Here is a 27,582-nt window from a genome sequence, read left to right on the forward strand (position 1 = left end):
TTTCCTGTGTGAGAGATACCATCCATGTATGGGTGAGCACTATCAACCAGTCATGTCTTTCCCACTATTTGAAATGCAGTAGTGGCAGAAATGCAAGCTGTTGAGGGAGTTCAGCAGGTCAGAATATGTACAGAAAGGTGACTTCTATACCCCAAAGAGTCAAGCCAGCTGAAGCTCTGTTTCTGACAGCAGTCTCTGTGACAGAGGGGCTGCTGTTCAGATTTGACATTTACTTTTGCTCTTAATAATTAAGATCCTGTGCACATAACTTGTTGATTTTGGAGCTGTGCTGGGGTATCAATCTCAATGTATACTGCAACAATAAAACATGCAACTTCCTCCTCCCTCCCCCCCCCCCATCAGTTGTATTGAGGTATGTTTCATATTTCAAGCATAGATAATAAAAAGGGTTTCAAAACTTTTATATATATATATATATATATATGATTACTTTTATTAAAAAGCATTTCCCTTGCTTTTTTTTACTGTTTGTTCCCCGGGATTTAAAAGGCAACGCCTTATATTTTCTTGATGAAACCTTCTTCTGCATGAGGACCTCTTTCTGGAAACACAAGATGTTTAGTTCCCTTTGCAGTACTGATCTCTCTACTTCAAGTCTATGCAATGAGGCTTCAGGAACCAGAGGAGTCTGCAGGGGAGAGAGGAGAGGAGATGAGGGAAGACAAAGCACAACATCTACTAACATCTGGTCTCCAAAACATGAAAGCATGGGACACTGTCCTCCATTATGAGGGAATCTTGCTTAGGGATAGAGCCCTATAGCTATGATAGGGAAGGCTCAAGAATTAGCAAGTGTTCTGTGCCTCAGGGGAGATGCTCTTCACTCCCAGCAGTTTCCCTCAAGTCTGTAATGCCTTTAGGCTTATAAGCTAGAGACACAAGGTCCCCGTTTAAACCAAATGGCAAGTACTAGTTTAGCTCTGCAGGGAAAAAAAAATAAATAAATAAAAATTACATGGCACAGGTCTGAGAGTAACCAGAGAAGAAAGAAAACACACAATTTTCTGCTGACAGCTGCTGCCTGTAAGAGGTGAACTTTAATCTACATTGCAGATATAATGTGTAAAATTTTGAAAAGCACCCAAGTGAGTTAGAGGCTCTGAAGTCTCCCTTCAAAAGTGCCCACGTCCATTTCAAAAATAACAAACTCTGGACTTTTGTAACTGTTTGTCCAATGTGGTATAATTCAGAAAGCTTTGTGGCAGAAAGTTAAAAATTTGTAATTCATAAATGACCACAAATCATATTCATAAGACTGAACTTTATTTTATCTTCAGTTAGTGTAGCAAAGTTAAACGAATATTAGACAGGCCTTTGTACTAATGTGAAAAACAAACCAGTATGCTGAACCAGTCCCAGAAACTTGACATATTTTGGCAGCTTACAATGGTATAAGAGTGTGTGACATATCACTCAGTGAAAACTGATACAAAACCCCTTGGGGATTATTTACAGCCATTACAGCAGTAAAGTTCAGCAGCAGAAGCATAACATAAAAATTGTTCTTCCCATCTACTACAGTTGGGAGACACCTAACATGACTGAAAACACCAGCTACTATAAAAAAAAAAAAAAAAAAAAAAAATTCGTTGACCTGAATGGGGCCAAAATCTGGGTGGCCAACAGGGTACGGCTGGAAGGAAGGGAAGGCTCAACAAAAACAAAACAAAGAAAATGGTTTTAGACAAAACATATGATGGTGCCATTCTTTTGGGAAGAATACCATGCCCTAAAACACCAACTGTCTAATTTCTCTTGAAAATGTCTTGCAGAAAGAAATGACCTACAAGGGAGGAGGAGGGGAGCTATCTGGTGAAGCAAAAAGGAAAGGTATGGCAGAACTTCTTGTTTAAGGTCACCAGAAAATAAATAAAAACGAAAACTGCCTTGATGCCTTTCAGTTCCAGTCCTTTGCATTCCTGAGCAATCTGACTCTGACTTTGTAAATGTGCTGGCATCCTTGGCCAAGTAAAAGAGAAAGACCATGAGACCTGGCATTCAAAGTCCCGCACTCCTGGTGTGTAATTTAATAGCAAAAGCCTGAGTATTATCTGGGAAATGGGATGGGGCTTGTGGATTTCACATCAGGTAAAACTTTGTGTAAGTGTTCACTCCAGCCTTCTTTCACGTGCATTTCATTCAAGGGCATACATCCCACTTTTCTTTCTTTTTTTTTTTTTTTCTTTGGACCACTGGAGGTTTGTCAACAGAAGATCAGAGCTATATATGTGAGGGTCCAATATATCATCAGATAAAGTGTGGAGAACACGTCCTCTACCAAAATGCCCCTTGGTGGAAAGCAAAAGCTCAAAGTGCCTACCATGAGATCACCTCTGCTTGTTACAACTATAAAGAAGCAAATACCAAAGACAAAACAAAGCCCCAATGCATGGGCTGTGCACGTTTCTAGGGTATCAGATCTGGCAGAAAGTTGAAAGGTTACGTTTGTGAAATAGCAGCTGCTTTCCTGCCATTTGATTCAGGCTTCTGCATTGCAAAGTCTCGAAACCAAAAGACAAATCTGACAATATGCTAATCTTCCAATAAAAAAAAATGTGACTTCTGAACCCTTATCTGTTGAAGAGCTGACAGTGAAGTTCAGAGACGGTTGTCTAACCAGACAAAACGATAGAGAAAATATGCCTTCAAACAAGATCATAAATCTTGAACAGTGCAGGGGAACAAATGTAAAGGGAACATTTTACCACCAACACCATTTAGTAGCCTCACTTTCTTTCTCTCCCCTCCACCCCTCCAGCCTCATCACAGTTGCAAGGAAGGAGGATGCATCCTGTCGTAGCAGTAATGTAAATACAATGGGGGGGCTAGGGGGGGTACAATATATCGGGTACTGAAACCAGACATTATCTCCATCGCATCCCGGGGGGGGAGAGCAGAGACACAAAACAAATCCTGTGCAACCTGAATACAACAGACTACTCCCCCAGCAGCACACACACACACACACTCACCCACAAAAAGTTTGCATATTGCACAGGGCGCTTGAAGATCATAAATCTATGCATGAGAAAGATGTAGTGGAAATTTTTGGGGGGATTAGAGTTTATTTTTGTCATCTCTGTGAGACAGCTACTCATTCATCCAGATCACAGCTAAGAAAAAAGCTGGTCACAGAAATTAGCAGTTTCAGCTCAGCAGCAAAGTCGCCAGCCTGTGAAGGCAGAGAGAAATTGACTAATTAGCAATGCGCACTAAAACTTGACGGTTCTTTATAGAGAGAGAGAAGAGAGAGGGAGAGCGAGAGGGAGGGAGGCAGAGAGGAGGGGGGGGGGGGGGGCTCGCTTTTTCCCCTTCTTTCTTCCAAAGATGTTTGAAATCGCAGTCATTTACGCTCGACAATTTTTACAATAGCCTTGAGCCATAATTTTGCGAGTCTCTCCAGCATCCATCCCCCTGTATGGTCTCTCTCCACTGGCCATGCACGACCGTTTCTCTCCCCAACCGTGGATTTCCTATTACTCTCGTTACGACTCACTGAGCCCCAGGCCCAAGGATAATGATGTGTTGTTTCTTGGTAGCATAATTTGTCACACGTACATTTTTTCTTCTTCTTCTCTTGCAGAAAGCTCTGCGCTCTCTCTCTCTCTCTCTTTCTCTCTCTCTCCTTCTCTCTCTCTCGTACATTTTCTTGCTGTTGCTAATTCATGGTGATCAAATGATGTACGACAAAATAAATTGTAAAGAGTGACTGCTCCGAGTTGGGAACCAGAAGGTTTTTTTTTTTTTCTTTCTTTCTTTTCTCTCCTTTTTTTTTTTTTTTTTTTTTTTTTTTTGAAGGAGCGAGCAAACCTTTAAAAAGGAAGGACAATTGATTTTTTTGGGGGGGAGCTTAAGTGAACCTTTACTTTGGCAGCCGGTTGTGGAGCAGGTAAGTTTCCGGCCTTGTGTCTGACCGTCTCCGTGCATTTTTCTTGTGTCTCCCGATGTGTTTGTTGTCGGGGGAGAGGAGCGGGGGGTGTGTGTGTGTGTGTGTGCTGGAAGTGTGCGCGGGGGGGGCAGTTGTGTAACAAACGCGTTGGCAGAATAAACTCCCAATTGCAAGAAACGGGCAAAAACGAGGAAGAAAGAAGGGGAGGGAGAAAGAGGAGGAGTGTGAGTGTGTGTGTGTGTGTGTGTGTATATCTGTGTGCGTGTGCATGTATGTGTGTGTGTGTGTGCGGTGGGGAGGGGGGGGGGATTGACCGGGTCCGCTTAAAGGGGGAGGCTCCGGGAGGTTTTCTCTTCTCCCGGCGGCGGGGAGCGGGGCTGAGCGGCGCCGGGGCAGGGAAGCGGCCGGAGGGAGCCCCCGGCAGCGCCGATAAATGGGGCGGGGGGGCGAGGGCAGGCGGCGGCGGCCCGGCGCTGGCGAGGAGCGACGGAGCGCGCTGCAATGGCAGGAGCGGGGCTCGGCGGGATCCCGCTGAGGAGGAGGAGGAGGAGGAGGAGGAGGAAGAAGGAGGAGGAGGAGGAGGAAGAGCAGCGGCAGCGGCGGCGCTCCCCGGGGCGGGATGCGGCCAGCGCGGGTCGGTGGCTGCGCAGCCCCCGCAGGTGCGGCCCCGCCGGCCCCTTCCCCTCCCCTGCCGTCCCTTCCCTTCCCCTCCCCTCCCCGGGCCCGGAGCAGGGGCAGCAGCAGGAGGGGGGCTCCCGGCCGGAGCGGGGCCGCCGGGCAGGGCCCCCCCGGTCCTTCCCCCAACTTGAACTTCACGCAGTTACCGGAGTTACGGCGGCGGCGCCGTCTGCGTCGGGGCCGGGCTGGGCAGGACAGCCGGGTCCGGGGGGGCTACCTCCTCCTCCTCCTCTTCCTCCTCCTCCTCCTCCTCCTCCGGGGCGCGAAGTACCTCAAAGCCTCCCAGCCGGGGCGGAGGAGGGGAGGTGTGGGGGGCTCAGCTCCGTGCCCCCGGCCCGGGGATGGAGCGGGTCCCGGCGCCCGGAGTTGCCAAAGCCGGGGCTGGGTGGGCTGGGGGGCTGCGGGCGGGGATGCAGCGGGCTGCCCGCCTTCCCGGCGGAGTTTCAGCCACTTGGTAGTTTCTCCGGCCGCGGCGAGGAGTTCGGGGGGTTATTTGGTGTGTGGTTGATTGCTCGGGTTTGGGGTTGGTTTCTTCCCTTGTGGCTTTTTTTTTTTTTTTTTTTGAGGGGGGGGTCAGCTTTGCAAACGTCCCCGGCTGCCTCGCTCCTCCCCTGGAGAGCAGCCCGGTTTGCACCGAGGAGGGAGGAGAAAGGGGTGGTGGTGTGTGCGTGGGGAGGAAGCCCCCAGATAAATCCCCTCCGGCCATCCCAAGTTGTACCCCCCCCTCGGTCCCCCGAGGCAGCCCGTGGCCGGGGGTCGCCGCCCAGCGGGGGCTGACTCGGCCGGCAGGGGGTCGCGCTGCCCCTCCAGGCGTGCCCAGCCAGCCTCCATGTGTCCTGCAGGCCTTTAAAGCTGTGTGTTTATTGTTGTGTCGTGTGTCGTCCCGTCCTTCCCCCCCCTCCCACCCCACCCCACCCCACCCCACCCTGACCCCCCTCCCCACCCCTCTGCCCAGGTTGGAGGAGGGTTTAAAAGGCAGGTGTGCCGGAGGCCGCTCGCCATGTCCAGATCCGGGGACAGGACCTCCACCTTCGACCCCAGCCACAGCGACAACCTGCTGCACGGCCTCAACCTGCTGTGGAGGAAGCAGCTCTTCTGCGACGTGACCCTGACGGCCCAGGGCCAGCAGTTCCACTGCCACAAGGCCGTGCTGGCCTCCTGCTCCCAGTATTTCCGATCCCTCTTCTCCAGCGGCGGCGGGACCGGCGGCCACCCCCACGCCCTGGGGCTGGGGCCCGGCGCCCAGGACGGGCTCGGGGGGCCGCCGAAGGAGCCGCCGCCGCAGCCGCAGGAGGAGCCCGGCACCCCGTCGTCCTCCCCCGAGGACAAGCTGCTGGCCAGCCCGCGGGCCATCAACAACCTGGTGCTGCAGGGCTGCTCGTCCATCGGGCTGCGGCTGGTGCTGGAGTACCTGTACACGGCCAACGTGACCCTGTCGCTGGACACGGTGGAGGAGGTGCTGTCGGTCAGCAAGATCCTGCACATCCCGCAGGTCACCAAGCTGTGCGTGCAGTTCCTCAACGACCAGATCTCGGTGCAGAACTACAAGCAGGTGTGCAAGATCGCCGCCCTGCACGGCCTGGAGGAGACCAAGAAGCTGGCCAACAAGTACCTGGTGGAGGACGTGCTGCTGCTCAACTTCGAGGAGATGCGCGCCCTGCTCGACTCGCTGCCCCCCCCCGTCGAGTCGGAGCTGGCGCTCTTCCAGATGTCCGTGCTGTGGCTGGAGCACGACCGGGAGACCCGCATGCAGTACGCCCCGGACCTGATGAAGCGCCTCCGCTTCGCCCTCATCCCCGCGCCGGAGCTGGTGGAGCGGGTCCAGTCGGTGGACTTCATGCGCACCGACCCCGTCTGCCAGAAGCTGCTGCTGGACGCCATGAACTACCACCTGATGCCCTTCAGGCAGCACTGCCGGCAGAGCCTGGCCAGCAGGTGAGGGGCGACACGAGGGGACGGGGGGGCTCCGCCGACACCCGCAGCACCCCTGGAGCCGGTGCCGGGGCGATGCGGGCCGGGCCTGCCGAGGGGCCGCAGGGTGGAGGGAGGTGGGGGCCTGCTGTAACGAGCCCTCACAGGCTGATTTCTCTCCCCCCACCCCTAATTTTTAACCAGGAGTTGCATCTTCAGGGCGTTCTAAGCCACAACACCCACGTCCTAAATCCAGATCATCCTTGTTTTTATATACACCTATATAAATAACTGCGTTATCCGCGCACGCCCCCTTACTGCTGGTGTTCAGGTGATGTCCGCGTTGTGCAGGGAAACTTGTGACTTCATAGTCCGGATGGCCATGGCCTGTCAGTTGTTTTCACTTAATAAGGTGATGAATCATGATGTCAGAGATTGGCAATATGAGGTTGGTGCTGGGAACTGAAAGCACAGCATAGAGTTTAATGAATAGTAAATATACCCGAAACGAAAGAGGATTTTTTTTTTCCTCCGTTTAAAATATGTTTATACTTCATTTCATTCTGAAATGGAAAGATAATACCATCTTCCAAGTACAGTGTCACGGTGGCGCAGAAATCAACGCACACTTTGAATGTGATATTCAGCCTTTTAACTAAGAGGTGGCTACTCTTAATGACTTAACAGTAGCAAGAAAAAATAACACATTATCTAAAATATTTAACAATGTGCTCCCTTAGCATTAATGCAGAGGATTGTTTATATCTTCATGTAAGAGGTACCTCAATGATTTAACTTCAGAAATGCTCTGCCTTCTTTTATTATCTCTAGCTAGCTGGCTCTGTTAGTGTTTTGTCGTGCTTATCACCTTGCTCTCTAACCGATTCTCACTCCTAAACCCCACAATAAAAAACAAATACCAGCATTTCGCAAGGTGAAGTGTTGCTGAGGTGCCGCTGTTACAGCTGGCGTGTACCCTCTGCATTTCAATATTCAAAACCATCGACTTTAAAAATGCAAAACCCGCCACCGACTTGTTAGTCAAGATTCTGCACGCCACCTGGGGCATGCCGGGGCTCCTGTCCTGGTGGATTGCTGAGATACCAGCCTGCTTGGTTCAGTGAAGATACCTTCCAGCTTCACTGGTCCATATCATTTGAAGGATATGTAGTGGTGTTCTGACCACTGAATGCTTACAAGTGTCATGGATGCTGCAAGAATCTGATACTCTGGTGCTGGAAGCTGGCTTTTCGTAAGCGGGAGCGCACACAAAAGGAGCGTACTTGAGACCTAGATTAGATTCAAAGTTGCGTTTACTTAATAGCTTATGGGGGAGTCCAAATATCACCATTATTTTTGTCATAGGTCTGCACGTATGTGCAGATAATAGTATTTCAGGAGACCCTTAACAGCGATAGATGGTAACACGCCATCACCTTTGCAACTTCAGCATGTGTTCAATGGCAGCGTTGTCACTGGCTTCTGGTGATTGAGTTCTTTGGTGTCGTTGAAATTGAAGGGAAAGCATGCAGATTTCTTTGTAAACAGGCATTAGAACTCACTTGAAATGTTAGAATGTTGGAGATGTTGAAATACTGTGATACAAAATATAATTGGTATATTTTAATTTAAGGTCCTGGGAATTTGTAAAGGTCATGAAGGCCCATTTTGAATCGTAATCATTTTAAGATTTAGTCAGGCTGCCTAAAGGTACAAACGCCTTCTTAAGCATGAATGAAAAAACGAAAAACAAAAAAAAAGCATACCCAGGACTATAGAAATTTCCTAAATTGTGTTTCGTCTTACCCATGGTGTCTCAAAAGCTGCAATTCTGACAGGTTGACGTTCAGTAAAATTTCATTTTAAGAAAGAAAATCTGCAAAGAGTTTCTTGAGTTACTAATTTGCAGAAACAAATCTTAAAAGTAACTGAACAGTTAAATACCTATGTGAATAGATAAAAATTATTTCACAGAGAAGGACTTTTAACTCAGATTACCTGTTCTGTGAGCAATGATGACCTCGGTAATTTAGAATTTTGTTTTATGAAGTTTAATGAAAGGTCATTCACAGAAGGCTCACATATCTTTAGAAAGAGATAAATTGTTCCTCTTGTGCAGTATAATATATACTGCAGAGTACAGTGTATGTTAGTGAGAAGCGCAAGCAGCACAGAGCTGTAGTCACCTGCTGACAGTGTATAGAAGGAATTAGGAGAATTGCACTCAGAATGAGAATTTGCTAATAACTTTTCTGCCTTTTAAAAACTATGTATATTTTTTTCAACATGCTACTTAAAAAAAAAAAAAGCGTACCTGTGTACACATCCACAACCATTTTGGGGTACTTTGGAATTTAGCTTACTTACATTTCTTAAACAAAATGAGTGTAATGGGAAGCCTAAAGTAAGGTGATTCTCTTCTGAAGTCTAAACAGGAATAGCACTGTTATTTTATTTTTTTTCTTTAAGCTTCTTCTTTATCTGCTAAATCACATGTGCTCACCTTCCTGACAAAGACAAGTTTTTGCTATTGCCAGGGCTGAAGGACTATGGACAGCAATTTTGGATCATAATCCAGTCTGTGCTCTGTGAGCAGAGTTATTCGTAATGTTTGTGTTACAAGTGCAGATCCTGCAGTGCTAGGAATGCCTGGGCTGGGACCAGTGTCTGGTCTGTCTTCTGTGCTACATTTGCGGGGCTGTCAAAAAGAGCAAACGGTATGTGCCTGCAGTGAGAGTGGATTTTTTTCAGAAAATTTCTGAGAAAAGGTAAATGCTTGAATGATCCCATGCAATTTTGTAAAAACTATTTTTCAAATAACAGCAACTAAATGATTGTTGTCTAAAAACTTGAGGATAACATTCCCAACTTCTGAACCTTGCCGTATACTCCTGAGTTTAGGACTTCCTCATGGGAGATGGGTATTTCAGTTCTCATCTGGAATTTAATCAGGTGTTTAACTCTAAGCAAGTTAGTAATTCTGTTGACTTTGCTCTCCCCTTCTTGGGGTTATGCTGGAGCTTTCTGGCTTCTGTGATTTTCACCTAAAATAGGCCTCAGCATGTAAGCTGCTGTAAAAGCTTCCTGAGGCATAGTCAGTTCTGACATAAGATGAAGAAATTCCAGTTGACTTCAGCGTAGAACAGATTGGGCCCATTATGGTGACCCTGAACATAGGACTGAAATGATTTTGGCTAAGCCTGAAAGACAAGGGTAACTCTATGCTGTGACGTGTTTTCTGTAGTTCTGAGAAGAAAAGGCATTTAGAGAGAACGTTCATCTTCTAGTTATTTATTTGACTCTCAGGACTTCACTGGAATATTGAGTTGATTAAAATGTCTCTGTGGTTTATTGTGCAATACTATATATTTTGTATAATACACGCTATATGTTTTCAATTTTTGAAAAGTTCTGGGTTAGAGCATTACAATGTTGCTGGAAAGAATTTCACTTTAAAAGATGAGTGAGCTAATGAGAAGTATTATTGCTTCAATGTTTACTTGCAACAATGAAAATGGCTAAAAACACATCTTTGGTGTGAAGTGCCTAGTTTTTACCTTTAATTTTATTTGTACTAATGTATAATATAGCTGTAGACAGAAAATGGAGAATTATAGAAAAAATATTTAAATTACAGAGCTTATCATTAACTGTTTTATATAAACATTGTTGCTTTCTTATAGAACATTGTGATGATTTTACAGTTTTTCTTGCCTGTAACTATTTATAATTTTTTCTGTTTCAGACAGACACAATAAGGTACTCTGGGAGGGAAGAGGCAGCCTGTTATGGCCAAGGAGTTGTTTATCAGTCGCAGAACACATGCAACTCCTATTGAAATCAATAGGAATTTGGGCAGGTTAGCTCCTGTATGGATTTGCAGGAAGAGCAGCAGAGAGATGTTTGTATAGCTAGATCGGGTGACTGAAGGCAGAGGAGAGTGGTGAGAGTAAAACTGAGAGGGAGGCAAAATACAGAAAAAGAAAGAAATTAAGATACCCCAGGGGAGAAACAGGTCCTAAGTAAAGGAAGCAAGAAAGTACAAATGAGGGAGGGAAGAACGGAGAGAAGTACAGCTGGAAAGGGAGAAAGAATAGCATACCAAGCAGGAAAACAGGGAATTGGGGAGGAGAAAAAAAAGGCAAATAAAAGACAAGAGTGGTTGAAACAGAAGAAAAAAAAAAAAAAGAAAAAAAACCTTAATTCTCGGCAGGAACAGCAGCTGTTGTCAATAACAGCTGAGCATTTTAGTTTCTGGAAAACCTATTTCAGATGTGGGGGAGGAAAAATGGATGGGGATAAACCAACTGACCTGAGATGGAAAAAGTCATAGGCAGGAAATATGGAATTAGAGAGTGAAAGAGAAAGGAGGAAAATAAAAAGACAAAGGGATAAGAAGGCTAAGCCTGACCGTGCTGTCTGTTTTCTGGGTTCAGTGAAGTCCCAGAATGTACAGACCCAGCTGTTTTTCTATACTTTTGTTCCCTGAGTTACTAGACCTTCAAGAGATTAAAAGTGTAAATTCTGATCCTACTGAAGCTGATTGTAGGGGTTTGTATTTTTCTTTTAATTTCAGCAGAGAGAGGGTGTCATCCAGACTGTTTTGTATTTTGTCGTATTAGTGAAAATGTCAGGGAAATTAAACTGACAGGGGATGAAGACAGTATGACCAGTTTTCACTCAGTAGAAAGGTGGTCACTGTTGATGAAGAGGGAAAACGTAAAGTGAAGAACAGCATGAGACAGTAGCGTTTACACGGAAGACACATATACCCAGTCTGTTTTACTTTCTACAGAGGGGAGATTAAAAATCTGAAGAAACTGGTTGTCTCTTGGCAACTAAATAATTTCCTTCTTGAATGCACTATTGTCTGCGTGTTTTATAGTTCAATTTGACTTCTTTTCCTGCTAAGATTTTCGTCAGATCTCATTGGGTATATTTGGTGGTTGTAAAGAAAAAAAAAAAAAATTGTTTGTTTGTTTCCCTGAAATACATTGTCATGTATTCTAGTAACTAGCCACCTGACTAGATCCCTTTGTGATCCTAATGCCAATATTTGAATTTTTAACTAATACTTGTTCTCGTGGTTTACTGCAAATGAGAAATATTTCAGACTCCAAATTAATGTCTGGATAAAAACCACACCTTAAAATATACTCAAATTACTACCGTTTGCATTACAGTGTGAATGAAGTGAACACGAGGCCCAGTTTATTTCAGTGGGCTTTGGATCAGGTCTTATGTGCCTGAATTAATATCAGTAAATTGTTCCTGTGCCAGGACTCTCTCAGCTGAGCTGCAGAAAGGAGACTGACACATTAGAGGCTGCAGGGAAGTGAACCACAGAACTGTAGTCAGTTTAATCCTAGTTAGTTTCACCTACTTGCCTTACTTGCCTTACGTGCATTCATTTGCCTTTGCAGCCAGGCTAGCGCTGAAGTGCAAGTGGAGAGATGTCTGAATATCCAGGAGGAGGGAGGACTGGAGCCCAGGTGACTGGCAGAGGCAGCACTGTTGTCCTAAGACCACTGCTGTGGGTCAGTCCTTTGGAGCCTTCCTAATGGCATGTGTAATCCTCAAGAGCTGCGGTGGCACTGGGGAGAGCCACTTTCTTGGCCCAGTTACAGCACTTGTTAGGAGAAGGGTAATTTATAAAGTGTTTAATGGTCTCTCTTATGGGCAATTGTCTTTCCAGCAGCTGTAGATGAAGAAGGGGTGCCAAGTGTCATGTGAGCCCGTGTTCTGGTCAGAGGTACCTAGCTGGAGTAATCTCCTCTGGAAACTGCAAGCCCCTCCTGATTTAGTTCCTTGGGCAACACGTAGTCCCAATATCTTTATATCCTTTCCCCATCTCCTGCCCTCTTCTGCACCAGAATTTCAATTGCCTTAAAATCCCCTGCTTCAAAGTCTCCTGAACCTTCAAACTACTCATTTTCCCTTACCAGTCTCCCTCATAGGCTCCTCCTTGCTCCCACACCGCTCTGCTAGGTAGGACACCTCCCCACATCCATCCTACCCGAGCTTCACCTCCTGCCCCATCTCTTGAATCCTTTGCTGCCGTGCTCCCCAGCCCCTCCGTGCACCTTTCACCAGGCTCCCTACTTCTCACAGACTGATGCTGTCTCCTCCACACTTCTCCGCTCAGATCTCCGGAGGCTGCTACAGCTGGTTGGGCTGTGCTGCTTCTTGGCTTTCCTTCACCCTGCTCCTTGCGGCTTCCTCCCCCTTTCTGGCTGCTGTCCTTCTCCTTGGGATCCTCCTGCAGGAGTGCCGCCTGTGTTTGTTTCTTGCAGGGGGGACGGAAATGCAGGCACAGGCTGCATTTGTTAGAATTCACCTGACAGAAATCTGAAGGCAGAGCAGTAGAAGATGGAAACCCTGGCCTGGTGCTATTTGCACCCTTTTCTGTATACGTTGACGTATGTATATAGATATATCTTCTGTCTAAACTTTTTCTAAGAGGGGTAATAATTCACTGGAATTATATAGTCAGGGGAAATCTTCCATACCCCCTTGTTTTAGAGGGAAAATGAAGTTAATTTAGGAAAAAAAAAAAAAAAAGTCCTACTAAGCCACTCAAACTGGGGATAAAATGATGGAGAAAAGGGGAGCTTCCTGTACTTTAAAAATAAATTAATTAATTAAAAGTGCCCCTTTACCACCCTGTGCAGCACTCTCATTTGCAAATCCAATGGATCCCTGAAAGAGTAGAGTTGTCTCTCGTGAGGTACTGTGCTGTTCTTGTCCAAGCTTTGGCAACACAGTCCAGGACTGTTGTGTCAGGGAGAACAAGAGCCACAAAAGGCATAGAGACTCCTAAATAAGAGCATTCCCTATCAAAACCCTTGTAGTATGATTTGATTGTACTATTTACAAATTGTGTGCTGTAGGATCAAGGTGAACATCATACACACCTGTCTCTCAGCTGCCTGCATGCCCTCTCTGAAGGTTTTCTGTCCTCTTTTCCTTACATGCATCCCCCTCACATGGAGAGGGGAGACACGGAGGAGAGGGTCAGGCAGACCCTGTCTGCATTCAGTCTGTGAAGGCATTTTATTGCCTTGGATTTCTGTAGTTTCTCCTTAGAGTGGAAGAATACTGAGGTTCTGAGTCTGTAGCTACTGACCAGTAAATGAAGCAGAGGTGGAACAGTGTAATTATTTCAGTTTACACTCAAAGAGAAAGTACAACAAGCCTTGAGGGCAAGGGAAACAAGGAGAGCAAACACAGAGCACAAAATCAAGGCAAAGTATTTTTCTAGCAGGAAAAAAAAAAAAGTTTTCATTCAGTTAAACATACCCTATGGAAAAAAAATCTTCATAATCTGTAGAAACACCACTTTATCTTGTCACACTACTGTTATGTTTTAAAAATCAAAGCAGTTTCATAGCTAGCAAAGTTATTTGTTATACTTTTGCAAAGTATGGTCTGAAAATATTAAACATCAGAGTTAACTCGGATCCTAAATAAAAGTTTTGGGTTGTCCTCCACTGCTCTGTAAGCTTTTCTTTCTGTTGTTGATGCTGTTGAAGAAGGTCCTGCCTGGAATTACAGGCTCACCAAACTACCATCTAAAGAAATAAGAGAATATGGGAAGTTGAAATTCGTTATTAGACACTTTCTGGCATCATTTTTCATATTTGCTGGCTTCCTGAAATTTTCTTTAAAGACCGTCATGCCTATTGCCATTAGTAGTCAAGACTTCTTGCTGTATTCTTGGAAAGCAGACAATGAACTTTGAGCAAATACTATCAGCTGCCAAGTTCAGTGGAAACAGACGGTTTGCACTGAAGCTGGAAGCAAATAGAGGTTGATGCCACAGTGGGTTCTTCTCATCTTCCCCGACTGCTGCCTCCTTTCAGGAAGAAAAAAAAAAGAAAAAAAAAAAAAAGGAAAAGGTAACCCATCATAGTTATGTGAGGCAGCAGCAGGTTCTGCTGCTTCTCCTCAGTTTCCTAAAGAAAAGGAGGCTCAGCTGGGGAGAACACAGCCTCTGATGCAAAGACCTGCTGTAGCCATAGACATCTAAGACAGAATCAAACAAAAAAGGGACTTTCCGACTTTTCACAGTCATGTGAAATTGCATGTCAGTAAAAAAAACTTGACTGAGATTTTCTAGGAAAAAAATGCAGAGTTGACCACCCTATAAACATTTATATTATTTAAACATTGACCATTCTATAAACATTTCAATTTTACCACTTCTGTCTAAAAAAAAAAATAAAAAAAAATAAAGAGGAGGGGAAATCAAATTTCAAAAGTATTTAGCTTTGATGTTTTATTTGGTTTTATTTTTTAAAATATTCAGAATGAAGCAAGTTTCTTTAGGATTCTTCAGAACTGCCAACAGTATGGTAAATCAGTTGTCTGCATAGTTTTGCCAATACAAGTCATGACATGGGAGACTTTGTGACTCAAGTGCCAGGATAAGATTTGCTATTAAAATTACTGTGATTTATGCCCCTTATAATGCTTCAGATATTCGCTGAGTTGCTAGTAAGGTTATCTTCAGCATTCGGATCTCAGTGAATGTAAAGATGCCTTCAGCTGATCTCTGTGTGTGGATATCATCGCTATAGGAGGTACAGAAGGCAATTAGGCCTGCAACTGCAATGCTGGAGCAAGGGTTCACAATAAACTTCCACACAAAGAGAGTTGGTTGCAACATAACTGTGATGCAAAGGGAGTGATACCTTTGATAAAGGAAATGTTCGGGGAGATAAGCTTATCACACAGAGGATGCATCCATTAAAGCCTGTCTCAAGCTGTAAGGAACAATGGTGCTGGGTAGGGATACAGCAACCTCGGCAAAACTCCACACGGGAAAGCTGCTGCAAACCTTTCTGAGGAAGCAGTACCAGTCTCCTGTCAACATGAAGAATAGGCTGGTGATACAGGGAGACAGAGATGAAAAGGACATTCCTCTGGGTTCCTCCCAAAGAAACACTGATGATAGATGCCACTCTTCCAGGAAAATGGCCCGCCCCTAAGACAGCTAGTGGATCAGAAGATCTTACTCCAAAAGGAGGAGACATTCACTTTAAATATCTTCCAGCTTAAAAAAATTACCCTAACTCTTTGAGATGTACTTAGAGACCGGTCTAAATTAGTAACAGCAATGAGATTAGATTCATAAAGAAAAATCAGGTATTCAGAGCTCTAAACACTTTGTAAGTTATTTTAGCGCAAGGAATGGAAAAATGCTTAGCAACTGTATATATAAAGGCACTAAAGGAAACCTTAACTTGCCATGTAACTTTTCAGCAGTTCAATATGGCTTGTCAGATACAAGATTCACTTACGTGTAGACTTTTGCTTTTTAGTTGGAAACAAAAAAAAAAAAAAAAAAAGAGATCGCTTTTGGAGTTGCCAGTGACTCTCCTTCTTTTCCATGCAGTTATTTTTTAAATCAATAAAATGTATTGGCAAGAATAATAATAAAAAAAAACATTTGAGTAGATTCAGAGGAAAAAAAGAAAATAAGAGAGCCATGTCCACATCCCAACTTAGTATTTATGCTCCTAAAATTTGGTCTGTTGTCAGTCAGCAGAGCTTTGAAATACATAGAAAACAGTCAGGAGATCAGGTGGGTCTTGGGCATCACCAAAAAATGCTTAGTGGATGTCACTGAGAGCTCTGCTACAATGAAAACATGTACTCTGGGTTTTCTGTTAAGCAGGCTTATAAACAGAATGAAAAGATGAAAGCAAGAATCTTCGTGGCACTAAAGTGAACGGTCAGACTGGCTTCAAGGTATTATATTAATAGTGTGTTTTTTCACATTCCTTCAGGTGGGCCTTAGCAATAGATGAGCCTTAGAAGAGTAAGAAAATTCAATTCATAAAGAAAGTTATTTTCAATGTATTTCTGAAAATATTTTGAACCTACGAGCTAAATAATTTCTTGGTCATGGTTTGCAAAGAGACCTAGGTAATCCTCAGTATGCTTTAGGTCCTGATAAAACTGAGATGTTCTTTTAGGTCTGTCCATTGCCCACAAGAAGAAGGATATTCCCCATGGGTCAGAGTTGTGGCAGGACTTGGTCTGACGACTGTGGAAACTTAGGTCCTTGCCCTAGCAGTGCTGTGGGGTTGGGAAAAGATTCTGGAGGCCTACTCACCTATAGGTTGCAATGTTCATTAATTCATAGACGTGCTAAAAAAAAAAAATCACAAAATTTCTCTGTCCAAAATAAAGCTTACATTGTGTCTTACAGTTTTCATCAAGTTCATAGTTAAACTCCTGGATAATGATATTTTCTGTCTATTAAACATGTGTTGCTAATCATGGCTATCTTTGCAGTCAACTGCGGAAGCCAAAATCCATTGAAAGAAGCTGTTTTCATAAGATGCTGTTGTTGTACTGAAATGCCTACCCAGGAGTGAGGAAGATAATTGCTAAAGATCTCATAACATGTTCTGTGATGGCAAAACAGTTTCCTCAGTCACGGGCAAATGCATGTCTGCATCATCAGTTCAGATTTGCAGACAGCGACTGGCCTTTCCATTATGTTTTTGTTGGACACAAAACTCCTTCAGAGGCCTTTTTGGAAGAAAAAATTTGCAGAGGACCATCCTGGTTTCTGAAGGTTAAATTAAGCCTTTAGTGTTAACACAGAAAAGGTTGGTAACTGAAATGCTAATTGGGACTGCTTATTTACCTGTTTGTTATGTTGAGGTTGGTTTCCAAACATATACTTTGTCTCTGCAAACTAACACAGACCAGTTTTCCTAAGGTTCTTGCTATTTGTTTTGACAGTATCACAATGTGTTATCCTCCAGTTTCTCAAATCCTTTGGCCTGTTAAGATTTGTGGGCGTGCTTTAAATTCACCACCCATTCTTGCGGAATGTGAGCTGGTCTTTTGGCAGTTGCACTCGAGCCCCTGTTTAATGAGAAAACATCTACAATTTGGTTTGGCTCTGCTGCGTAAAAGATCAGAGCTCAAGCAGGAGCAAGGCAACCCATGTATGTGAATTTCCTGGTCCTAAGAGTCACCTGGCTCAAGCCATGGTGGCAGCCTATATTCAAAGAGCATGAATGGTCCAGGTGTTTGTAGTCTCGAGTTAAGAGGAAAGTAGACTTCGAATAGTCTTCATATTTTTCATGGATTACCAGTATCACCTTCATGTCTAAGACGCTTTTTTTTTTTAGTGTAGCACTACACAGAAGGAATGAAGAACCACATTTTCTTCTCTTGCGTTCTGTTCTCTGTGCAGGCAGCAATGCAGAAAGGGGAGCTTTACTGTATGGTTTAAAAAATTCAAAGAATCTGGAGCAAAGCTGTCATGGGTGGGGCTTGTTTTGTTGCCTGCCTTTGCAGAATGAACTTCAACTAAGTGCCCTAGATGAGGAAAACCCAGCAGTGCAAGATTGATGGATATGCTAATAAAGAAAAACAATGTACAAGAAGAATATTTCCCATTAATGCGTTTTCCATTAACATGAAGCTATCAAGGTTGCAAAAGAGCTTTGGGTGGACAAGGCTGTCAGGATTATTGAGATCTGTCACTGTCTTCTCTACCGATTCTTCATAAGATGATAAATTCCCTTGGGCTCAGCGTTTTGTCCAGTGTATTTGCAGTTAGTTTAGACTGTAGAATAAGTGACCTGAATTTTAGAGCTGATGCACATCTCCTGTGACCTTGGAAATCAGCAGCATTTAGGTAGGTTGATGGGTATTCAACATCTCTGACAGCAAAGTCACTTACCTGAGTTAAATTCCTAGGTTTGTGTGCTTTAATGAAACCATACAAGTTGGAAAATGTTGACTTTAAAATATATTTTGTTTTACAGCCTTGTAAGTAGACAAATTTCACACCACATGGGGTACCCAGAAACTTAATTAAGGTGAATTAAGTGTTCTAAAATCTTTGCAGAACAAAACCTGCAAAGTGTGTGCAGAATAATAACGTGTAGGTACCCCAACGAGAACCAGAGTTTTGCATTCTTGGTAGAAGAAATACTTTTGGGTTAAGATACCGATTAAGTGTTTCTCAGCTTTTTGTGTGTCATCAGCCTGCATGTTCATGGTTAACATTATTTTAGCCTTCCCTGACTGAAACCTGCTACTGTTAATTAAACACAAGATGATCATAATAGCCTTGCTAGGGACACCGTGAACCACAGTATGTGACCAAGCTGTATATTACATTGTGAAGTAAGGACTATCAAAAGAGAGTGTTTCAGATAAAACACCAAGTGTTTGACAGGGCAATATCGAGGTATCCAAACAGCAAATATGTAATAATGCAAGAAGGGGAGAAACTTTATCTTACACGTATTTTTTAGTTCTGCGTTTATCTTACTGTTTCACTGAATTACATTTTTAATTAATGTTTGGAAAAGGCTTCTGCATATGAGCAGTGATCATTTCCATGCCTTTCATATTTTAATATGTGTGTTAAGATGTATACTAAGATTTAACAGGACTGCTCAGTGTGTTATCAAACACAGACATAATGCAACGTAATAGAGAAATTTTTAGAGAAATTTTTATTTCAAAACCTAAAGTGTAGGCATTCACATCAAAACTTAAAAAGCAGAATTGGCTCCAAGGAAATGCATCAATTTAAAACATGCATAGCTTGTCACTGTATTATCTTTACGTGGCTCACTGGAAGAGCTCTCGATAGAGATTAGCTAGATGCTGTACGTTTCTGAGTGAGACAACTCAGCTCTGGTTCATAATGTGAGAATTCCCGGTGCTTTTGGTAGAGACTATGCTAGCCATTAATTTCATATCAAACTTTAATTAAGGACTTCTGTTCATGCTACTTCCCACAATAAATATTTAAAAATATTAAGTATTTCTAAACGTTCCCATATAGCAGTGCCAATCCTTCTCAGGGCATAGCAGATTTCTCAGATTGTTTAGCTGAGAAAGTAATGTTAAGGATAGTTGCAGCTGCCAAAGTCTGGAAACTCAGAGTTACATCTGACATTTCATTCTTCACCTTAACTATTGAGCCTTGGCCATTCATTGGTTTTTCACAGTGCTTTGGAGTTAGAAGGGAGTTTCACAGATGAAAGATGAAAATCAAAATAAACTCCTTTATCAAGTAAACCTTGCAAGGGCATTCTGGATTTTACAATACGCAGGGAGTTGATTGTGATATAACGTACAACACAAGGGGGTTGGAATAAACAATTTATTCTCTATCGTTAGGGATGGCCATGCATAACTGAGTTATGGCCCTGGTTTGCTCCGCCACTTGTTACATGTGCAGCCATCCCTAACTCGTACCAAAAATAGTTTATCATGCTCCTGTGTTGCGTAGTTTTTATCAAATGCTCTCTCATTAAAAACTTTACTGAGGAGATTGAACGTTTCAAGAGGCTGGCAGTGTTTGTGAAAGCTTTCCCCAGAGCTTGGTCTCAGCGCGTTGAGTCCGTGCTGACAGCGATCGCGAGACAGCTCCCGATCCCATACCCAGACATAGTCTGGTGGGCAGGTAACAGTCATCATCTGACAGCAAGTAGCAGCTTTAGTACCGAGGTCAGAGGCTGGCTTGTCGGGAAGGCTGAAGGGCTGCAGGGGCTCCCTGCAAGCCAGGGGCGAGGTGTGGGGACAGCACTGGAGAGCGCTGCAGTGCCACGGCCCGTACGGTGTGACACCTGCCCACCACGTGAGGGCCTCCGCTTCCCCCGCTGTCAGTTCGGGACCTTCTGTAAGCCCTAAATTCATTTAAAAACAAATAAGGCCATCTGCCAGAGAATTCCCTGGCCATCCTTGTGATAGATGGAGCTGCAGTCTGTCTCTGTCCTTTGCAGAGCCATTTGAAAGGTTTCATTCCTCAGCATCGTCTGGGTCAGATATCCAAGCTGCGTGCTCCCTTCCTGAATTAAGGTCATTTTGTGTGGCTGCGTGCCTCTAAAGCACAACTCAGTTCATTTCAGTGCTGGTACAGACATGGATTAGTCTGTCGCTGGTGCTCTTTCTCAGCAGTAAGTGGCGCTGAGCCGCTGGTATGTCTCGGTGGCTGAGCATCCTCTCCCGAGTGCACTGCTGAGACTGCAGTGCCCGAGCACCACGCAAGGCTGTGCTCATGGCTTTGCTCAGTGGCCTTCTCCAGCCTTCTTTGACCAGGCAGGTTTCCTACACACTGAGGTATAGATCACTGCGGTGATGTTGCTCTGACTGGAAAAATGTTGGTGTTTGGCAAGGGTGCTTTCCACCAAGTGCACGGTCCTCCTGCACGTTCATTTGTAGTGGTGCAAATTTTCCAGGCTACAACACCTTCCTACACAGCAGGAACACTTTGAGCCTACACCTTTATTTCAGTGTTACCACTCTCAAGCTCAGTATTACTGATGAAAGTTCAATTGTATGTGAAGTGACTATTAAAGCACCGGGACTCATCCGGGGGTCTGGGCCTGCCCTCCCCTTTTTGCTTCCAATTGTGCTCAATCCCTTAATGTTGCAAAGAAATCGCACATTCATCAGGTAGAGTGTTGGAGGCCAGGGTGCAGATAACCGCTTTTACTGCATATGAGACATTGCAGTCCTGTTCTTAAGAACTGCCAGGCAGATTGGGAATCACGGTCACGGTTAATAGCAGCGAATTGCCAGCTCTTGATGGGTGGGTAGTCACTCCTTTCAGTGGTTGCCCCCTGGGGGAGAAGGTAGAAAAACAGAGGGAGGGAATTAGAGTGACTTTGCACAGTTGAGCAGGTTCATGCCGCTGGATCAGTGGCAAGCATTGGCAGGGCTCCACTCTGGGGAGGCTCACAACAACATCACAGTCTCATTTTTACCAATTGGTGTTGCTATAGCCAGTGGTGCACAGGGGGAGAGCATGGGGAAGGGGGGGAGAGGTGGGGGAGAGGGAAAGCAAGAGCCTGGACTAAATTGAACAAACAAAAGTGCTTGTAAGGAGCATTTAACCCGTAACTGTTAGCCCAGTGCTGCTAATTGTGCTAAACTACGTATCCGAAGTTCAGCGTGTGATTAAAGAGTTGGCTCACAAACTCTCTGCATAACCTTAATTTTTTCAAGGTTCTTTGAGTGTAGAATGGCTTATAATAATGATTTTGACTAATACGATTTTTGACATGCAACTTTAATGCTTAACCTTAGTACAACTCCAGAGCATTTCATGTGTATTCAGCTGTAAAGAGTGATGATTTAAAGGGATAATATAAGAAAAAGGTCGTTCTAGAATGAACCTCTAACAAATTGCATAAAGGAAGCTTATTATTCCGTGAGTAGAGAGATATGCAGCTTTTCTGATCATTTTTCTGCTTGGTTCAAAAAATTGTTAAGATACGATTGGGGAAAGAAACACAAAAAATGAAATAGGAAACTGCAAGCAGTGAACATTCTTTTGATGGTTATGATTTTGTTGCCACTAAAAATACTCTTCAGTAATGCGGTTGTTCATCTTTCCTCTTGTTTTGGGTGAAGAATTCGTTCCAATAAGAAAATGCTGTTATTGGTTGGAGGATTGCCTCCCGGACCTGACCGGCTACCCAGCAATTTGGTTCAGTATTATGATGATGAAAAGAAGACGTGGAAAATACTGACAAGTAAGTGGTTTATTTTTGTGCAGTTGTCTTGATGAATTTAAAAACATGGTTAATCAAATTAGACACTTTATTGATTTGTTTCTCTTCAGAGATTTGTTTATGTATCACAAGGGGCTTCACAATGGAGCAATAAATTGAGATTGCAGAAGATGCTAATTTTATAATAGGATAGGCCTAAATTAACATTGGCTTAAAATCATTCCAGTAAGTTTTTTAAGTAAACTTGTAAGTCTTTCATCCTGCAACATGAATACATGCATATTTATGTATATGTGAATAAAATCTAGTTTAGGAAAAAAAAAAAAAAGACGATTCTTGGACCGTTTTCTCTGTCAGATCTGTGGTAAGCCATCATACTAGAGCACATCTTCAGTTCTCCTCTGCATCTTCATTTCCTTATTCCAGCTTTATCTGTTGTCCACAGTCATTAAAGAAAGGTTTCTTCTCTACTGCTCTGAATCCACTGCTGACAGAAACATTGGTGGAATATGTCAGCTACAGGAAACAGTGCATGGAGGTTTTTATCACAAAATTCCTTCCCACCTTCTTTTAAAGGTTGGTTGTGTTTTAGAGCAAGTATTTTGCCTCGAGCATTGAGATTTGGAACTTAGTGTTTTGTTGGTTGTGATTCCCAGTCTAACTTGGCCATGGAATCAAATCATCGCTTCTTGAGTGCAGCAGGCTATGTGTGCATTAGTCCCCTTGTGGCTAAACTGGCTGCATTGGTCAATAAAACTAAATTTTAACTGTCAAAATTGCCCAAAGCAGTATAGATAAAATAATAAATGAACAATTTTGATCCATAAATCAAAGCCATACTTCTAAAACTGGACAACTGGTAAAACCTGTTTTTTCTGATAGACCTCCTTTTTTTTCCCCAATAAAATACCTTTTACAGAATTCTGTTCTTCATCACTTATCTTAAACCTCTTAACTGGATACATCCACCTTTATATTATATGCACAGGTTAGGATGAAAAAGAATTAAGAAAGATCGGTGTGATGCAGGACTTGCAATAATGCCTCCGCAAATTGCCTTCTCCCACAGAAAATTTAGGAGCCTTTCTCAAAATGCTTCAACATAAAGACCTCTTTGATATAGATGCCTGGATTAATAGTTGAGGGTATAATGTAAGAATGGCAATTATAAAAGGTTGTATGAACTATTAGAGAAGTCTATAGCATCTATACTGTGGGATATGCTACACTTCACATTTTTCAGAATCATGAAATAGGATGCTTACCTATGTACACTACTGTAAGAAAATTCTAAAAATGGTCAGTGAAAAATGAGTGATATTATGTAGGACCAAAGTGTTTTGTAGTTTTGAATTTGTTGTGTCTAATCCAGTGGTTCACCCTGATAGGCAAGAGAAATGCAACTCTTGCTTCAAGACCTGAACCCTCCACTGAATTAAAGAAATAACTTTATTCTGAATTAGATATCTATAGATATGTAAGATTTTGTAAGAAATAACTTTATTCAGTTCTTGGTTACTTACAATGTGATGCTGTCTCCAAAACTGTGGAAAAACCTACCTGGAAACGTGATACCTAAATGTTGTGCTTAAAAATACTGACTTGAATTCACAGAATTCAAGTTTCAAGAATTCATTGAATTCATTGTATTTGAATAACACAACCATTTATTGTTATAAGTGTTAAAAGGTGTTTGTGAACCATTTTATATAATTCTATCAAAATAATGCAGTCTTTTCTAGTTTACTGTAACAGATAGTAAACAACAATTCTCTTTCCATCTTGGTTTTTGTACGCTCCTTTCTGTGCTGTTATTAAAAGGTATTGCATCTGTTACAGTTCGTGTTCAAGCTCATGTTCAAGCACTTGTTGCTCAGCCCCGGATCTGTCTCAGTATTGGCCAACACAATGACTGTCAAATACACAGCCCTTTGGTGACACAAACAATTATGTTTTTACCAAAAACAAATCTGGGAAGGGATGCCCTATTTGCCTGGGCTAGTCTTGTAGATACACTGAGGAGAATGCATTTGTTTTCACACTGAAAAAGACTCAGTGTTAACAAGCATGATTTTCTGGAAAATATTAATATTTGCCAAATAGTAGCAATAATTATTTTTTTTAAGATGAATTAAGAGTTTCAAGTATGGAGATTTTGTATTCTCCTGCTTTATTTTCTAACTTACCATAAAGGAGGATGGGAAACGGGGACAAGTTGGCATAGAACTTCTGTCCTGTCCTTTCCATAAGACATTGAATGACTCTGTAGTGTAAGAGTGCTTGGACTTAAAGATATGAACTGTGATTGAGCTGTTTTAGGGAAGACTAGAACCTAGTCACAGTATACCATGGTAACAGTATAGTGCACTCTTGGTATTAAATCTACGTACTATGACATTTAGTTGATATGTGGGAATTTGGGGACATTATGCTATCTTTGGGTTTGATGTAATTTTGAAGAAGTACATTAATGTCCACCCTTTATCCTTTTACTGTTAGCTCTGTCCCAGTCAACAGTTTTGGAAATTGATTTGTTTGTCTTTATCCTATTCTATCCTACAGTCAGCAGTGAGGGAAGGAAAGGGTTTTTTGTTTGTTTCTTTCTTTTTCACTTGTTTAGGCATTGCTGTTGGTCCTGAGGTTGCAGATCACTCCCCACTCATCAGGGTAAGTGAGGAGTTTCCTCCTGGTGAACAGGGAAAGCCATGTAGAAACCACATCCTGCTCGTGAGGCTCTGTGATGAAAAGAAGTTCTTGTAGTCTGGTACAGCAGGGTGTTTGTATCTCATTATCACCTGAGGTGTATTTCATTTCCTCATGTACGAGCAAACGTTTCCTCTTCCATCAGCATTACTTATGTTCTGCTCTTTGTGCCAGTGGCCTTTAGGGACAGTGAAAGTGGGAAAGAAGCTCACAGGCTTCGTCCTGGGTGCAGCAGCAGAGCCACTGAGGAAGAGATTCGGTCTCCTCTCATCACTCTCCACTGAGAGGAGCTCCAGAAGTTACTCATCAGGAACTGCAAACTAATGTGAAAGGGAGCTGCTTGCCTGCTGTGTTTTTTTCCTTTCTTCTCCATGTGGATGGTGGCTGTTGAAATGAGAGTGGCTCATTTGCTTAGGGCTCTGTGCCTTGCCTTGTGCGATGCACAGGGAACACGAGAACATCAGCCACCAGAGCTACTGCCTCCATGTAAGCCATGGCTCTGTACTCGGAGCCGTGAAGGCGATTACAGGTGGAACAGCACAAGCTATTGAGTATGACAGCTCAGCAGAGTGGCAATCTCATTTTGTTCCCACTGCGAGACTAGATCTATTGGCAGAGGATACTGCCCACCTCTCTCTGCCTGGCTACCCAAAGCACCAAACGCATCAATACTAATGGGCGTAATTCTAAAGGAATCAGGAAAACAACTTGCCTTGTTCATAGATCCAGAAGAGGAGGGGAAGCGCGCACCCATTTCCAATTTTTTAATGTCATCATCTATAGGCAAGAATGCTATGGCTCAAGGGATCAGTAGATTTTTCACAGTCTAGTATTCCTGTGTATTTTTCCTGTCTGGTGTTTCTCATGGAGTTATTTTTTCAATGTTGGCAACAAAGGATAGAGACAGAATAAAGAAGAAAAAAAAAAGAGAGAGAGAGAGAAAGCAAGTGGCATTTCACAAGCCTAATTTTATTTGATGGGGTCACAGTCCTAACCTAAGATTCATAAGGTGCACATGGCTGTACAAGTTGAAACATTTCTTACTGCACAGTCATGCCTGAGCAAAGTAGAGAATTTTATAGACTCTATGGCCAAGTAGAGTGAGCAGCTCTTTACTGCGTGATTTCTTTTCAGTCTTGCTTACACATACACAAGCCCCAGTTCATTTTTTAACTGGGTGCTACCTATGTCACATAACAGCACCAGGATGCTACTGGCAGTGACACAAACTGAAGTTGATGGGGCTGTATTAACAGTGAAAGTTCTGCTCTGTTAAGGGATTTTCATTATTCCATGATGTTTTGCAGTCCTCAAAACTACTTACTATATTTGGAACAGCTGGGGTGTCTCCATGTCACAACCTCATCCCTCCCTGGCCAGAACCAGCTATTGCTACTTCTCTTTTAATTTTGAGTTACGGTTCTGCCAGGAGTCCTTGTTTAATCATGGAGCTCCTTTGGTTGTTTGCTTTACTTACAACGTTTAAGATTAATTAAACTTTAAAGAAGTGAAACAATGTTCTGTTTGTTAGAATTATTCTGTAATCTTTGCAAGTTTCGAAATTCAGAGCCTATAAAGATTTTTTGTGCTCAGAATTGCATAGCTCTCCCAAAAACCCTACTGCTAAGGCAATGATGTATTACTTTCACTTTCATTATATGTTTTTAATCAGAGCGTGACTTCACACTAGACAAAGCGATGCTTTATGCATGGTCTCACTTGTTTTTTGCTAAAATCTTCTGACATGATTAATTTTACTTTAATGCTTTTGTCTTGTTGTAATGGTAAAGATGATGGGTATAAACCAGGGCAAAAAATACATGCTTTTCTGTCATAATGCCTCTGAGCATTTAAAAATATATTAAATGAAAGAAAAAAATATCACAAGAGACTGATCCAACTGGAATTAAATTTCTTGCTACCTGAACAGAGAATGAAAGAAATAAATAAAAATGATGCAGTCATTGTTTTATTTGGAGGTTGTTGTTTTTTTTTTTTCCTTTTCCTTTTTGGTATTTTTTTTCCATCACAATGTATCCATCTGTCTGACTATAGGTGTTAAGTAGGAGAAAAATTGTCTCTTACAGATTTCTAGGTATATAGTGAATCTTCCTCTCAATGCAGAACTTTTCTTCTATCTAAAGCACAAAGGGGTAAAATACTTGGAAATGTTACTGAGCTCTTACACGGCATGTTCATCATGTGAAGCTGCAGCAGTTCTTTCTTCCATATCAGTACTTTGTTTTTTAAGAAGATGCTAATTGTAACATTCCTTAACCTCCCTAGATATAACCACATCATCTGTGTAAACCATGAAGAGGATACAATAAACATCAAAATACATTTATAGGCAATAATGTATTCACGCTTAGGTATTGCATTAGATTTGGATTTTAAACCAATGTAAAAGCCAATGTCATTGTCTAATGAGAAGTATAACATAGGTGATATATTTGGTTAGGAATGACGGGGAAATGTCTTGAAGGTCACCAAACTTAAAAGTTTTGTCAAAATAACCAGCACTCACTTCTGGTTACCTCCTTTCCTAGTTATCCTGTAATCTTATTTTAATCATCTTGAATTTTGTGAACTCCCTGCTCTTTACTAGGTCTGTTTCAGTATGCTGTGTTTGGTCAATGTGTAAGGACAAACAGTTAATCAGGCACTTCAATTTCCTTCTCCACCTTTCTCCATGCCAGCAGCAACCACAGAGTGGTTGGCACATCAAGGTGTTGTCAGTTGCTGGTCTTCCTCCGACTGATTGTAACAAGTAGCCAGTAACCTTTTCATGCATGATGCCCTCACAAAGGTGGTCCATCTTCCTTCCCCAGGTTAGCTGTGTTTCCATTTTCATACGAGGCAGTCCCCACTTCA

At 42.9% G+C, this 27,582-nt stretch overlaps 1 protein-coding gene and 1 long non-coding RNA gene across 8 annotated transcripts in view; one reads left to right on the top strand and one right to left on the bottom strand.

Annotated features, from left to right (window-relative positions):
* Positions 1 to 477: 477 nt before the first annotated feature.
* On the bottom strand, positions 478 to 4,868 carry LOC137851042 (uncharacterized). The gene is made up of 3 exons (XR_011092970.1): positions 4,735 to 4,868; positions 2,994 to 3,193; positions 478 to 649 (listed from the first exon to the last, which is right to left on the bottom strand). It is a non-coding gene; the product is annotated as an uncharacterized lncRNA (long non-coding RNA).
* Positions 3,821 to 27,582, top strand: part of KLHL14 (kelch like family member 14) — a 64,387-nt gene continuing 40,625 nt past the window's right edge. Inside the window, exons 1-4 of one of the 7 annotated variants that reach the window (XM_068671783.1) lie at positions 4,034 to 5,084; positions 5,544 to 6,523; positions 21,905 to 22,026; positions 24,626 to 24,809. In XM_068671783.1, coding sequence (XP_068527884.1) covers positions 4,530 to 5,084; positions 5,544 to 6,523; positions 21,905 to 22,026; positions 24,626 to 24,765 — 1,797 coding nt within the window. In that variant the 5' untranslated portion in view covers positions 4,034 to 4,529 and the 3' untranslated portion in view covers positions 24,766 to 24,809. Of the gene's footprint in view, positions 3,911 to 4,031; positions 5,085 to 5,543; positions 6,524 to 11,922; positions 15,840 to 21,904; positions 22,027 to 24,625; positions 24,810 to 24,882; positions 26,617 to 27,582 lie in introns of those variants that run through there. The other 6 variants (XM_068671785.1, XM_068671782.1, XM_068671787.1 and 3 more) reach the window with 6 other exon arrangements.

This window comes from Anas acuta, chromosome 2 (assembly GCF_963932015.1).
Source record: "Anas acuta chromosome 2, bAnaAcu1.1, whole genome shotgun sequence".
NCBI lineage: Eukaryota > Metazoa > Chordata > Aves > Anseriformes > Anatidae > Anas > Anas acuta.